Raw genomic sequence first — 16,138 nt, 5'->3', positions numbered from 1 at the left:
TATGAAAACATGCTACCAAAACTCCAAAAGGTGCTTATTATGGATCAACAACAAAACACCACATTGAAATGTATTTTTTACTCGAAGGGGTAAAATTGTAGACCATTACAACCAATACAAAGTGATTATTTAACCTATCCGCACACTTCCAAGTGGGTCCTCCTGAGTTGGAGCGTCTCCCTCCCTCCCTCCCTCCCTCCCTCATGGCCTCTGTTGCGAGTCGTACTGCTGGTAGCGGTTCAGCTTCTCCGGGTCGTTTGAAGCCATCTGGGAAAAGTCCTGGAAAATGTCTTGGTAGGTTTCATCTCCTGCAAGGACAAAGTAAACCATTACAGTGTAAGTACGAGACTAGCAGAGACTTACAGAGAAGAAAACAAGTTGCCATTGTATAATAGAATGCAAGCCTGCGAAAGGAAGGTTTTTCGAGAGCTCAAACGGTTGTCACAGACACGCATGCACATGATACAGGTGAGGGGTTTGAAGAGCGAGGGAAAGAAATATAGAAAGTTGGCCATACCTGTTAAAGCGTCACTGTGGCTCAGTAGAGGGAAACCGTGTTATGCGGATGAGAAAGAGGTGACAGAATGAAAGAAAGAAGCAGCACCACAATGTTTGAGCAGTGTGAAGGCCTGAAGCAGTACCAAGGTAAGGAGCCCTCTCTTTGCAGTGAATTGTGATGCGGAAAAAAATAAGCACAAGATTAGTTTTGTTAGCAACTGTATTGTATTTAAAGTGCAGGATTTATGTACAAAAATACAGCTGTGTTGGCCTCAGCACCCCAAAGAAATGAAAGAACAGAAGAAAGGCACAAACTCTGGGGAGGAGAGAGGAAAAAATAGAACAAATAAAAGTGAAGTTAGAGAAAGACTAAGTAACAGAGCAGAGAGCTTAACAAGACAGCCTCATTCCACACTTCAATTGGATCCCTTCCCTACAACACATTCATACACTTCAGATTCCTTCACTCACATACAATTTTTAAAGCATGGCGGAAGTTACATTGAGGAAAACGGTACATGAACAGTCATATTCAATCAAGTATCCTTCTTGTTACAGGTCCAATAATCTAAGGTGCAGCTATGCTATCTATGGTCATTGACTGAATCTACATAGTGAGAAATTGCCAAACACATTTGAAATGGAGGAACAATATCCAGTAGCCTACATTACGTCAAGTCAAAAGAGCAACATGCTGTGTCACCTAGGCTGCCTTTCAAACGCAACAGCCCTCAGTATATTCCACTCACTCAGTGAATGGGGGGAATTTCTAAACGCAGCACTCTCTCCTGTGGCCACAAGAGGTAATTGCACAAGTTGTTTCCTCACACTGTCAAACCCACTACAAACTCTAGCCTTAAGGCCTTTGCAGACTGTACGATTTTACCCATCTTATGCCACGATTTTGTAGTCCCAGACAAAGTTTCCAAGTCGTGGGCAAATTCTTAGGTCATAAACGATTGTCGGACATCTTGGCTCGTACAGTGTGACAGGGTCTAGGTCTGCCAATTAAGTACCATTACGCGCGTTCGTAGGCTCCAACCAATTTTTTTTGCCTTTATCTTGTAGTGTGGCTGGTGTTACGAGCCGATCCCGGTTGTGACACACAGTAATGATTCATATTATTGTCAATAGTCAGATTAATATAATAGTTCGATTTAAACATTTACATGCTGTGCAAGAGGAACGACTTCCCTAATAATCTTGTTTACATGACATCTGATGGGATTTTGATAAATGCACAAAATCGGCAATCAAAATAAACGTTCTACCACAGCGTCCATATTATTTCGGTGAAGCCTATTTGATTCTGAGTTTGGACATATAAAGTTAGCATACTTCCAGTTTTTTCTGAACTCACTTCACTAGCAGATAAGCATAGTGTGTGCTGCTACATGCGCAGATCAAATACACCGCTGCAGTTGACATAGCCTATGTCTGCTGACGTAGCCTCGCAAGCCAATCGTAGATCAGATTTTAATTTGGTAACATTGCAGTGTGACGTGATAATCGTAAAAGACTGAATCCGACATACAAAGGCCTTTAGACTTTTCAGGAACAGCGCTATTCATCACAATCATTAAAATCGCTATTTTTAAACTGATACTCAATCTCCTCAGTGCATCACTACACACTGGCTGGTCACAGAGCAGGACTACATGGTGCATGAGACTAAATAGTGTCAGCTAACATTAAGGACAGTCAATTAATGTTGTCAAAAGTCAGACAAAGAACAGGATTCCCAGTGGGGGGAAAATGTTCCATTTTGACAGGCAGCATACTGTAACCAGGTGGACTAACAATCAATCAAGCTTAATACTTTAAACAGATGTATAAAATACCACACAATACAAAAAATAAAATACAAGGATGCAAGCACAGAAGCCACAGCACTCACCCATAGTGTTGTTTAACATTACCGCTTCAGAGAATCTCTCAACTTTACTTCCTATTCTGCTTAATACTGTTATGATATAGAAATTTATATTTATGTACAATACATAATTTACAACAACTATTATGCTTCTATAGTTCCAATTGTTTTCTTAAAAAAGCAACCGTTTTAAAATATTCTTTCCGAAGTCAATTTCACAAAGGTAAAATGCATACGTAAAATGTGCCAAGATTGATACTTCATTGTAACGATAAAAAGTTCAAACAAGTAAACAAGACAAGGTCTTTTACACAGAGGAGTTTAAGACTCACTGTGGGAACCATACAAGCATGTAACACACTGAAATATTGCATAAGCATATTAGGAATATCCATACAAATATTCCCTAAGGTAAATCACTAATAAATCACACCTGGTGCATGGCAAGACACTGCTAGCTACTCAACAGTCTGATGGTCAAAACTGTCATTCAAAAGTCAGGATTATTGCCTGATAGTCAAGACTGACGTAACATAGTCATGACGACCTCTGTTGCAAGTTCTCTTCGAATAGACATCGCAACTAATAAAGACATGGCTGTTTGAAAGTTGGAACGCAACAGACAACAACAGCCACGACTTCAAAGGAGCAGCGAGTCACAGCTGTTCAGTAGTCAAAACACTGGCTCTACGGCTGATGGCTTTGACCCCGGTCACGTAAATAAATGTCTAGCACCTTTCTCCAGACACAAGATGCAGCTTAGCTCACCACCTAGCTGACCTGAGTCTTCATAGAAGTATTGAACAACAACACAGGCCATCATATGTCTGCTTATTAAAGATATGATGCTAGTCCTGTCTGTGTATTGGGGCTCTACTGTCTCTAGGGCTCATCCAGCTGCAGGCTAATAAACTCCTGCATGCACTTCCTGTATTGCATCTCGGTGGGGCTGTTGGTGGAATATTGACCTGACTGCATGTAGGGCCCCTCCGCCTCCCGCATCTCCTCGTTCATTTTGGCCAATCGTAGCCTGGGAAAAAGGGAGGGGGGAGGGAGATTTTAACAAAGGTTATTTGATTGATATGGAGAAAGAACAGTCACTTTATCCAACCGATGTTTTGCCATTTTTATGAGGCAAAAACAGAATGTTAGCTTTTATTTAAAGGTTACAGGTATCTATTTTACCATCTAAAAATAAATGCACTTTACGTACCTAGTATCTACTGTATATATTCTATTGAAAAAGGCCAACAGGCACAACACTCACAATGTGACAATGTCTGCATTGGCAGCGTCCACTGCCATGGATAGGGGCGTTTTCTCTTCAATGTCTGCCGCTTTCTGATTGGCTCCTTTTTTCAGGAATAAACACACTTGACTGTATTGGAGAAAAAAATTCAAAAGGAACCAATCTATTTTAATACCCCAACATGAACTAAGATCATAGACTGTCAACTTGGGTCACCACAATTAACCTCAAACACAAATAACCTCAAATACTACCCTGGTCTATTACGGTCAAATAATTTACAAACTGCCTTAGCGGAGGCTTGCCATAATGGCTTTAATCTCAACCAAAACACATAAAAAAAAAAGTCAGATGAGGAGATAAAGAGTCAAAGAAGCAGTCTGTTATAATATTAAGCCAAGTGAAATAGTCTAGGAATAACAGACCTTTAATGCTAGAGCTGTTTTAGTACAGGCCTCTAATGTCTACTCTATAAGAACAGTCATTGTATGGAGTCTTTAACGGGCCTAGTAAAAGAGTGGAGGTTGTGCTACTGGTAAGTAGTGAGAGGGGGGAGACTGACCCGGTGTGACCCAGGATGGTGGCGTGGTGAAGGGGTCCTCGGCCCTGGGCGTCCTGCTGGTTCACGTTGGCCGCATTTTGGAGCAGGAACTCACACGTCACCAAAGAGCCCTGGAAATATAGGTATGACATGCAAATTATACACACACGTACAGGTGACAGATGTTTAGAAAAGGACCAGTCCATTTAACACACACACACACACACACACACACACACACACACACACACACACACACACACACACACACACACACAGAGAGAGAGAGAAGACCAGGTCCACTTGAAGAACACACACACTCCGCACGCCTCTCCACAATACTCAAGTACCCTATCCATCCATCTCACCCCCTGCACGGCCATGATGAGCGGGGTCCTCTTATCGTTGTCGGTGTTGACCCAGTTGACCTCCGCTCCGTGGGCCAGGGCCTCGGCCATGTCAGGCAGGCTGCGGGCACACGAGGCCCAGTAGAGCTGCAGTCCCGGGGAGTACTCCTTGGGCTCCGAGAACACCACCACCTCCTTACAGGGCGACGGAGGGGACAGGATGGCAGGCATAGTCATGGGAGGCGCCTCGGCAGCTTCTGGGGGTGGGGTAGAAAAAGAGAGTGGGAGTAAAGAGGTTATCAGGAGTATCAAGGTGTAAATTGTTGTTTGTCATGGTAATCAGGTGGATATTTAAATATAGGAATTTAAATGAGTTACGGAGTTCTAGTTTCAATGTGTGCACATGTATGGGGTTATTGAACAGCTAGCTATATTTCACTATAGGCTGGGTATGAGTGAGACTCATCAGGCTGGTGTGTATGTGTCTCACCTGCTTCAGCCAGGCTGTTCGTGGAGGGGATGGTGGCCAGCATCTCCCTACTCCCATCAGCACTGTTCTGGATGCCACTGTCTGCACTTCTTACTGCGGGGGACCAAACAGTCACAATCACTCACAGTCACTATACAACAGCGCACACACATTCACCAACTTCAACCAAGTGGTTAGAGAATGCAGTGCACTTTGGCCGCCACACCCAGTGAGGCCATTTCCCGGCTGACCCCACAGCCACAATAAGACAGATGAAACCTATAGACAAGACACTGACCACAACCACGTGATGAGACAACCCCGAGAGGAACACATGGTATGCTCCACACCAATACATTCAAGATGACGGCACTATCCATTTAGAGAGTGAGATGGGGGATGGAATGGGCATTAGTCGACAGCCTGAGCGGTGAATACAGATGGGTGGAGGAAGAGAAGGAGGTGGAGAGCAAAACACAGGGCCGTACTTACTGCTCCTGAGCTTGGCGGAGGTGTCAAAGTAGGAGAAGAGCGAGTCAAGCTCGTCGGGACAGAAGAGAGAGTCACGGCGGGCCTCCAAGCCCTTGGTGGCAGCTAGGCAAGGGCAATGGATGGGGTCAGAGAGCAAAGGGCACGAGGTGGAAGGGTAGGAAGGAAGGAATAAAAGGCAGCGAGGGGAAAGGGGTTAGTCCAGAAGCACAGAGAAGCCGGAGGAGGGTGGAGAAGAGAGGGATTGAAAGGAGAGGATAGAAGCACAGGCAGTTAGACTACAGGCTAGGCTACCTCAAAAAGAGAGAAAAAGAGAGGAGATGGGAGAGAGGGTGCCTTCTGTTGTGTGTCCTGAGCATGACATGGTGTTGTTCTATTATACTAGTGTAGGGCAATTCTGTTGCTGTACCTTTAAAGGCACACTCCATAGTTGGTACTGTATTTTTGGTCAACAGTAATAACAGTAACAGACCCTACCGCTTGTTTGTTTTTGTTTTGGAGGACTGAGGGGGATGGGGTCTTTGCAAGTGTAAAATCAAAGAGGAAGAGGAACAGGCGCTATGATTGCCGTTTTTGTGCTGCACCTTTAAGAGACTGGATCCGGGATGTGTTGACACCTACCTGACTGACCTGAGGCGTTGGAGGCAGGCCGTAGTTTGGGCGTGGGCGGGGGCGGCCGGGGGGGCAGGTGCTCTGAACTGCTGCTCAGCCTCTTCTCCTGCTTCGACAGGGACACCACCTTGGAGCGCAGCTCCTCGTCGGACAGGCGCCGCACGAAATGCCGGTCCACGTACTTGGCCCTGATGTAGGCCTCGATATCCTGCCTGGGGAAAGACATGGGACGCAGAGGGAGAGTGAATTCAACAAATTAAACCCATCTGGCAACCCAAGGAAAGATTGCAGTCTTGCTGTAGTATCACACTTGCTACTTATGTGGGACTACACTTTATTTATTTATTTAATATAAATAGTTATTTTTCAGATGCTTTTATCCAAATCGACTAGCTGTACAGAGTTTATTTAATGAGGTTCACGGAGGAATAATCCACAACTCTAATGTTGCAAGTGCCATGAATTTTCCCTTGAAGGATAATAAACGTCATCATCAATCAATCAAATCAATGGCAGAACCAATGGATAATGTTAACCATCGCCCCCCTTGTCTCCATGATGGTAGACAGAGAAGTTGGCAGTACCATACCTGGGGTCTGCTGGCCTTGGCTTCCTGGCTCCCAGTTCCTCTCTACGAGCCTCGTAGATCTGGTTGATGACCCCGTTCCCCAGCTCACACATCAGCTGTGTACCACACACACACAAACAAATAATACAGTTACTATGTGTCAAAATTAACCAGCACATTCAGAGGACAGCATGCCACATTTCATGTAAAGTGACATATAAAGTCAGGCATGTAAAGTCATGACATATAAAAATCAGTTTGGGCAGTGTTTTTCAATTGAATGACAACAAAGACTTTATTGAAGAATCCCTACTGTTGACCAATCACCGGCGAAGGGGTGTAGACTTACCGAAGTCCAAAACAAACAAAAAATTTCACAAAATGTTGTCATAATATATGCACGAACTGTTCCGAACTGTTTCGTCTGGGAAGCATGTGGACGCCTTTAGGCCCATCTGTTAGGCAAACCCTCCTCCCACTCCCTCTTTTCTCACCTTGAGTAGTTCCGGTTCCCATGAGTCCAGGGTGAGTGAGCGCACCTTAGAGAAATGGACCCCAAGACTCCTGCAGATGGTGAGAGTCTGTTAGCAACTCATAAATCAAGGACATTGTCTAAAAATAACTAAATGACTCCACAGCTTCAAAGGCTGATTAGTTTGCGTTACATGCTGGTCAATCAAGGGTGTAGTGTGTGCTGTGGCCACAAGGTGGGAGTACACAGTCAGTAAGGGAGAGTCTACAGTCCAAAATGCGCTTGCTTGGGGTCAAATTTGCTGACCCTTAGATTTTTTGTATTATTATTCCCATCTAGTAAAAAAACATTAAACCTTTGTACTGTTGTATAGCACCAGTCAACTGTCCAGTAACTTGTTGTATAGTACCTTTATAATACCATGGTAAGATAATATTTTGGATTCATCTCAGTGTCATCTTGGTGGTACTTCGGTATCGTACGTTGGTGAATACATATGAAGTTTGGTATACAGTAGTGCCTTGGTGTGTAGTATTTGCAGTGATAGGAATGTACCTGTGTATTCCAGAGCACTGGATGCAGAGGGTGATGCCCAGATTGATGCTGGCCCAGCGGGGGTCAGGCTGGCCACAGTCGCAGCAGCAGGCATTGCCCCCAATGACCATGACCCTCTGGAGGGCATTCTCCCCCTTTAGTGACTTTTCTTTGGGCTCGCCGCCCGAGTCCAGGCTGCCAGTCGACGTGGAAGACTTCCGGTCCAGCTTCTGGTGTGGAGGGTCGAATACATGATGTTTTACACAAGATGCACACACTCCCGCATACCTACACACACACACACTCTAGAAGAGGATTACTTTATTGCCTATTGTCACAGACCACATAGATTTGTCACACAAGGCAGATACACACAGACACACACGGAGGGGTTGCAGCACACTAGAGGGATATCCTTGCTTTTTGTTCACCTCTGTTGTCTATGAGGTATGTCTGATAATTTTTGTCCTGACATGGAGATAATGGAAACAAATAGCAATAAATGACAGACTAAACATAAAAAAATGTATTGAGTGCATAAGTTAAGCCAGTGTGCGGTGACTCACCTCCGCGTCCTCTCCCTGCTCCCTGAAGGCGGTGGCGATGCTGTTCTGGACGGCTTTGATCCAGGCCTGCCTCAGCTTCTCAGAGTCTGCCTGCATCATACAGCTCCTGAAAGGGGAGGGACACCAAGAAACATCAGCCTGCTCCCTGGCCTGCTACTGGAGCTCTTCACTAGCTGGCATCTGTGTCTCTCTCTCTGTGTGTGTGTGTGCATTTCTGAGTGCAAGTCATATTTGGGTGTCTGTATGCACTTGTATCTGGAAGTGTATACACCCCTAGACTTTTCCAAATTTTGTTGTGTTACAAAGTGTGATTTTTTTTGTCAATGATCTTCACAAAATACTCTGTCAAAGTGGATAAAAAACAAAAAACATTTGTATAAAAAAAAGAACACACTAATATATCTTGATTAGATAAGTATTCAACCCCCTGAGTCAATAGATGTTAGAATAACCTTTGGCAGCGATTACAGCTGTGAGTCTATCAGGGTAAGTCTCTAAGAACTTTGTACACTTGTATTGTACAATATTTGCACATTATTCTTTTTTTTAATGATTCAAGCCCTGTCAAGTTGGTGTTTGATCAGTGCTAGACAGCCATTTTCAAACCAATTTAAGTCAAAACTGTAACTAGGCCACTCAGGAACATTCAATGTCATCTTGGTAAGCAACTCCAGTGTATATTTGGCCTTGTGTTTTAGGTTATTGTCCTGCTGAAAGGTGCCAATGTCTGTTGGAAAGCAGACTGAACCAGGTTTTCATCTAGAATTGTACTTGTGCTTAGCTCTATTCCATTTATTTTTATAATAACAAACTCCCTAGTCCTTGCCGATGACAAGCATACCCATAACATGATGCAGCCACCACCATGCTTAAAAATATGAAGAGTGGTACTCAGTGATGTGTTGTGTTGGATTTGCCTTATTTCAAACAGGATACATGTTTTGGAATATTTATATTCTGTACAGGCTTCCTTCCTTCCTTCTGTCAATTATGTTAGTATTGTGGGGTAACTACAATGTTGTTGACCCATCCTCAACTACACCATGCTCAAAGGGATATTCAATGTCTGCTTTTTTTTTTTTTTACCCATCTACCAATAGGTGCCCTTCTTTGTGAGGCATTGGAAAACCTCCCTGGTCTTTTTGGTTGAATCTGTGTTTGAAATTCACTGCTCGACTGAAGGACCTTAAAGATCATTGTATGTGTGGGGTACAGAGATGAGGTAGTCATTCAAAATCATGTTAAACACTATTATTGCACACAGAGTGAGTCCATGCAACTTATTATGCGGCTGGTTAAGCAAATTTTCACTCCTCAACTTATTTAGGCTTACCATAACATAAGGGTTGAATAGTAATTGACTCAAGACATTTCAGTTTTTCATTTTTTATTCATTTGTAAAAATGTCGAAAAACATAATTCCACTTTGACATTATGGGGTATTGTGTATAGGACAGTAACAAAAAAAATCTAAATTCAAGACATTTTAAATTCAGGCTGTAACACAACAAAATGTGGAAAGAGTCAAGGGGTGTGAATACTTCCTGAAGGCACAGTGCATTTGGAAAGTATTCAGACCCCTTGACTTTTTCCACATTTTGATACGTTACAGCCTTATTCTAAAATTGATTCAATTGTTGTTTTCCCTCAACCTACACACAATACCCCATAATGACAAAGCAAAAGCAGGTTGTTAGAAATGTAAAAAAAAAAAAAAGAAGGAAAATATACATTTACATAAGTATTCAGACCCTTTACTCAGTACTTTGTTGAAGCACCTTCGGCAGCGATTACAGCCGAGTCTTCTTGGGTATGACGCTACAAGCTTGGCACACCTGTATTTGGGAAGTTTCTCCCATTCTTCTCTGCAGATCCTCTCAAGCTCTGTCAGGTTGGATGGGGAGCGTCGCTGCACACCTATTTTCAGGTCTCTCCAGAGATGTTGAAATCGGGTTCAAGCTCAGGCTGGCCCGCTCAAGGACATTCAGAGACTTGTCCCGAAGCCACTCCTGCGTTGTCTTGGCTGTGTGCTTAGGGTCGTTGTCTTGTTGGAAGGTGAACCTTCATCCCAGTCTGAGGTCCTGAGCGCTCTGGAACAGGTTTTCATCAAGGATGTCTCTGTACTTTGCGCTGTTCATCTTTCCCTCGATCCTGACTAGTCTCACAGTCCCTGCCGCTGAAAAACATCCCTACAGCATGATGCTGCCACCACCATGCTTCACCGTAGGGATGGTGCCAGGTTCCCTCCAGACGTGACGCTTGGCATTCAGGCCAAAGAGTTCAATCTTGGTTTCATCAGAACAGAGAATCTTGTTTCTCATGGTCTGAGAGTCCTTTAGGTTCATTTTGGCAAACTCCAAGCGGGCTGTCATGTGCCTTTTAATGAGGAGTGGCTTCCGTCTGGCCACTACCATAAAGGCCTGATTGGTGGAGTGCTGCAGAGATGGTATTCCTTCTGGAAGGTTCTCCCATCTCCACAGAGTGACTCAGAGTGACCAGGTTCTTGGTCACCTCCCTGACCAAGGCCCTTCTCCCCCGGCGGACAGCTCTAGGAAGAGTGCTGGTGGTTCAAACGTTTTCCTTTTAAGAATGATGGAGGCCACTGTGTTCTTGAGGACCTTCAATGCTGCAGAAATTTTTTGGTACCCTTCCCCAGATCTGTGCTTCGACACAATCCTGTCTCGGAGCTCTACAGACAATTCCTTCGACCTCATGGCTTGGTTTTTGCTCTGACATGCACTGACAACTGTGGGACCTTATATAGACAGGTGTGTGCCTTTCGAAATCATGTCCAATTAATTGAATTTACCACAGGTGGATTCCAATCAAGTTGTAGAAACATCTCAAGGATGATCAATGGAAACAGGATGCACCTGAGCTCAATTTTGAGTCTCATAGCAAAAGGTCTGAATACTTAAACTACCGGTCAAAAGTTTTAGAACATCTACTCATTCAAGGGTTTTTCTTTATTTTCACTATTTTCTACATTGTAGAATAATAGTGAAGACATCAAAACTATGAAATAACACATATGGAATCATGTAGTAAGCAAAGAAGTGTTAAACAAATCAAAATATATTTTATATTTGAGATTCTTCAAATAGCAACCCTTTTCCGAGTCTCATAGCAAAGGGTCTGAATACTTATGTAAATAAGGTATGTTTATTTTTATTTTTAATACATTTGCAAACATTTCTAAAAACCTGTTTTCGCTTTGTCATTATGGGTTATTGTGTGTCGATTGATGAGGAATAAAATTAATTTGATCAATTTTAGAATAAGGCTGTAACGTTACAAAATGTGGAAAAAGGGAAGAGGTCGGAATACTTTCCGAATGCACTGTATATGCGCATTATATTGTGTGTGTGTGTGTACTCACTTGGTGGGGGACACCACTTCGAAGCAGAAGCGGCGTTCGATATCCTCACAGTGTTTGACTGTGCATAGTCGCAAGTCCTCCACCACCACTGTGGGATTATCCTGGGAAAGGAGAACACACACAGCCTTAGTAAAGCCCACACACTACAATGCACAATACACACTCAGATAAAATTGCACACACACACGGCGCTCTGACACAATGCGAATGCTTCAGAAGTATACAACACTGCATAGACTATGATTTCACATTGTAACCTGCAGCAGAGTGAATTGTTTTCCTCCACATTCCACAAACTCATCATCTATTAACTGTGCTCCATATTCAACGCTACTTCATTGCATAAAACATTTAGGGGAAATATTGGGCTGGAAGTGAAACATGTATATTTGATGGTGGGCTGTGCAGTTGGAGGCTGCATCCTAAATGGCCCTCTATTCCCTATTAAGTGCACTACTTTTCACCAGGGCCCATAGGGAATAGGGTGCCATTTGGGAAATTTGCCGGAGTCATCAGGCTTACCTTGAATTTCTTCTGGTAAACTAACTGATTGTTTTGAATGGAGAACCAGCGCCTGAAAGGAGATCACACCAGCAGTCATGGTCACGGGTCAACGGTGACACAATTTAGCGCATTTATCTCAGAGGCAAAAGGATGTCTCTGAAATCCATGCTAGCATTCCAACTATTCTCAGTAGCCAGAGAAAGAAGTTAGAGTTAAAAAAGTAAATTGAAATGGTTAGAGATTTAATGAAAGATAAATATATAGATTAATGTCCCTTGACCTGATAAAATGGTTATTAAGTCCTGGATTCCTATTCTGCGAGCGTAAGGTAGAAAACTATGCTGTTTGACAAATAATGTCGGGGGAAAAGCTTTTCTGTGTGGTAACATTTAACTTTGTAACTTTTGAAACCCAATTGTTTTTCGGAGACAAATAGTTGATTAGGTAATACAAGTAATTCTCAAAAGGCATGGTTCCAGAGACCTCCATCTTCCAGTACAGGGAATGTCTTTGGAGGCTATAGGACAATGAAGAGCTGGAGCTCTCCTTGCTAACTACATGCAGCTCACAGAGCCCTGCGCCATTCAGGCAGCGCTCCCCCAGGTGTCAGCTGACTACGCCACATGTCACTATCGATGTCACTATCGGTTGCCATGGAGACGCAGCCTCAGCACCTTGAATCCCTCCATCCTTCCCACCTGGCTGACTAGGGCCTGGGCGGATTCATACTAAACAGAGACTTATCACCTCCCCACCCAGTCAATAACTAATCACCGTAAGGTTAGAGGACATAAAGATTACTGCTCCCATGCATGTTATACATACTGGACATGTATTGTGGTGTCTAGTGCACTGGTGAAGCTGTGCTCGGGGACAGATATCAGCTTGACCAGAAATTAAGAGAAAGAGAGACGGGGGGGAGGGAAGGTGAAGGGAGAGATAGAGGGGGGAGAAGGAGAGAAAAAAGAGGGAATGTCAGAGAAAGGAAATAAGAAAGAGCATCATTTCTTGCAGCTGACCTGTTCCATGTCTTGAAGGCATTGCTGGCCCTCTTAAACAGGTAGCCCTCCATCGCGATGCCATTGTCTGCGTCCACATTGTACTCCAGCTTGGTGTCGTCATTCGAGAAGTCCTGCAAGAGAGAGTCAGTCACGAGGGTCAACAGAAACAGTCTGATCCTGATTCACTGTGTGTGGCCAGGTGAGGACGAGGAGTGACTCAGTACTGTGCCATTGAGCCACACATCTGGGGTCTAGAACGAGGAGGTACCACCTGAGCTAGTTCAATAAGAAACGGCAGTTTTGCTACGGTGGCCGTTAACCCATTGCACTCGTGGGAATTGGCCTATATGGATAGGGCTAAATTGAAATGTTTCTTACAAAAGATATATGAAAATGCATAACCATGGTAGCAATTGAAATTGAACAGTTTGGAGATAATGGGGAAAACATTTTGACCAAAGGTAAGTACACAACAGTTTACCTGACACAAGTCTGAATCCAAACATTACACTGTTCATTTTTCTGTGCATTTTACATTTACTGTACTTTTCACCGCATTTGTTGATAACGAAATCTGAAAATACTCTGGATACATTCAGTAACATGAAAAATGTGGGGTAGGTGCAACATAAGACAAAAAAATTACAAGGGTTTGAGTGAGACGACTAACCGGTGTCTCCAAGTGGCCATACACCTCTTCAAAGTGTGCACAGTTTCTAAGCAATTTCAATGCACTTTTATGACTCAAAGAAGTCTTCAACTATAAGGTACTTTTTTGAGCTCTCCTAGCCGTGTCATTAAGGAACTAGAGCAGGCACACTTGTAGTTGTTTCGTTTGGAACACAACCCTGCATCCACGCCATGCACACAATTACTGTTGTTTTTTACGAAATACAAAAACTGTACATTATAAATCGCAATCTGGGTCAGGTGGGCATGATTTGAAAGCTTGATCTATTGTCAACACAGGATCTTACAGTGTTAGCCTTTCACAAGGTAATTCAGAGAAACAGATCGTAATTTTGGTGTCCATAGAATGGAGTCATGAGTGCATTCAGGTGAGTGTGCTGCAGCAAATGTCCTCCATAGGCTCATTCTGTTCACAACAAACTAGGGTATGAAGACATGTCATCTTGTAACAAACAGAGATCATAAACATTGACATTGACACTGTATATGACATGAGTTTTATGATTTGGAGATGTGAAGTAGATGGGTGTTTGACTTGCTTGTATGACATCAAAGCGGTATTTAGGATAATCCTCAATGTCTCATCTTTCAAAATACATCAAGTCATCATATGGTGCTTTCAAGACAAATGAGAACTCGGAAAAACAACGAGGTCAAATCATGAGGTCAGTGATCTTCAGGTCGGAAAGTCAGAGCTCTAGAAAAATGCCAGCGTTTCCGACTTGGAATTCCGAGTTGGATGACAAAGAAAAATAAAAAATCTCAGTCGGAGCTCATTTTTTTTCCCGGGGTCCCTGTTGTCTTGAACGCACTGAAGTGGGAAGTCGGAGATTCCCGAACTCTGAGTTCCCAGTTGTTTTGAACGCGGCATTTCCCTTACTCAGTGTGACGATTGTCCTATGTCCGTCACTTAATCTAAAGACATGCTTATGTGAATAACCAGACACTGATGATGATTTACAGTTGAGAAGCACATGTATTTATTTAGAATAAAGTAGGTTAGAGATGTCCTACTGATTGTTGCTGATCACCTGTAAAAGAAGAAACATGTTTTCGAGTTTGAGCTTGGCACGCCGGCAATTGGTTTGGCGCCGAAACCGATTGTTGTGCATCTCCCGGTAAAATGTTACTTTCTTATCACGTAGGCTACAGTGAGGGAAAAAAGTATTTGATCCCCTGCTGATTTTGTACGTTTGCCCACTGACAAAGAAATGATCAGTCTATAATTTTAATGGTAGGTTTATTTGAACAGTGAGAGAAAAAAATCCAGAAAAATGCATGTCAAAAATGTTAAATTGATTTGCATTTTAATGAGGGAAATAAGTATTTGACCCCCTCTCAATCAGAAAGATTTCTGGCTCCCAGGTGTCTTTTATACAGGTAACGAGCTGAGAATATGAGCACACTCTTAAAGGGAGTGCTCCTAATCTCAGTTTGTTACCTGTATAAAAGACACCTGTCCACAGAAGCAATCAATCAATCAATCAGATGTCAAACTCTCCACCATGGCCAAGACCAAAGAGATCTCCAAGGATGTCAGGGACAAGATTGTATACCTACACAAGGCTGGAATGGGCTACAAGACCATCGCCAAGCAGCTTGGTGAGAAGGTGACAACAGTTGGTGCGATTATTCGCAAATGGAAGAAACACAAAATAACTGTCAATCTCCCTCGGCCTGGGGCTCCATGCAAGATCTCACCTCGTGGAGTTGCAATGATCATGAGATCCCCCTGCTCAAGAAAGCACATATACATGCCCGTCTGAAGTTTGCCAATTAACATCTGAATGATTCAGAGGAGAACTGGGTGAAAGTGTTGTGGTCAGATGAGACCAAAATGGAGCTCTTTGGCATCAACTCAACTCGCTGTGTTTGGAGGAGGAGGAATTCTGCCTATGACCCCAAGAACACCATCCCCACCGTCAAACATGGAGGTGGAAACATTATGCTTTGGGGGTGTTTTTCTGCTAAGGGGACAGGACAACTTCACCGCATCAAAGGGACGATGGACGGGGCCATGTACCGTCAAATCTTGGGTGAGAACCTCCTTCCCTCAGCCAGGGCATTCAAAATGGGTCGTGGATGGGTATTCCAGCATGACAATGACCCAAAACACACGGCCAAGGAAATAAAGGAGTGCCTCAAGAAGAAGCACATTAAGGTCCTGGAGTGGCCTAGCCAGTCTCCAGACCTTAATCCCATAGAAAATCTGTGGAGGGAGCTGAAGGTTTGAGTTGCCAAACATCAGCCTCGAAACCTTAATGACTTGGAGAAGATCTGCAAAGAGGAGTGGGACAAAATCCCTCCTGAGATGTGTGCAAACCTGGTGGCCAACTACAAGAAACG

At 43.5% G+C, this 16,138-nt stretch overlaps 1 protein-coding gene across 2 annotated transcripts in view; it reads right to left on the bottom strand.

Moving 5' to 3' along the window:
* Positions 1-200: 200 nt before the first annotated feature.
* LOC311131126 (arf-GAP with coiled-coil, ANK repeat and PH domain-containing protein 2-like) overlaps positions 201-16,138 on the bottom strand; it is a 118,571-nt gene continuing 102,633 nt past the window's right edge. Inside the window, exons 10-23 of one of the 2 annotated variants that reach the window (XM_084163945.1) lie at positions 13,121-13,233; positions 12,120-12,171; positions 11,598-11,698; positions 8,219-8,324; positions 7,674-7,882; positions 7,141-7,210; positions 6,668-6,762; positions 6,088-6,290; positions 4,999-5,091; positions 4,530-4,765; positions 4,183-4,292; positions 3,639-3,749; positions 3,340-3,401; positions 201-308 (exon numbers count right to left, since the gene is read on the bottom strand). In XM_084163945.1, coding sequence (XP_084020071.1) covers positions 202-308; positions 3,340-3,401; positions 3,639-3,749; positions 4,183-4,292; positions 4,530-4,765; positions 4,999-5,091; positions 6,088-6,290; positions 6,668-6,762; positions 7,141-7,210; positions 7,674-7,882; positions 8,219-8,324; positions 11,598-11,698; positions 12,120-12,171; positions 13,121-13,233 — 1,668 coding nt within the window. In that variant the 3' untranslated portion in view covers position 201. The remainder of the gene's footprint in view (positions 309-3,339; positions 3,402-3,638; positions 3,750-4,182; positions 4,293-4,529; positions 4,766-4,998; positions 5,092-6,087; positions 6,291-6,667; positions 6,763-7,140; positions 7,211-7,673; positions 7,883-8,218; positions 8,325-11,597; positions 11,699-12,119; positions 12,172-13,120; positions 13,234-16,138) is intronic. The other variant, XM_084163946.1, reaches the window with a different exon arrangement.

This window comes from Coregonus lavaretus (assembly GCF_964263955.1).
Source record: "Coregonus lavaretus genome assembly, chromosome: 6".
Taxonomy (NCBI): Eukaryota; Metazoa; Chordata; class Actinopteri; order Salmoniformes; family Salmonidae; genus Coregonus; species Coregonus lavaretus.
The sequence above is the reverse complement of the archived record's forward strand: the minus strand, read 5'-3'. Positions and strand labels throughout refer to the sequence as shown.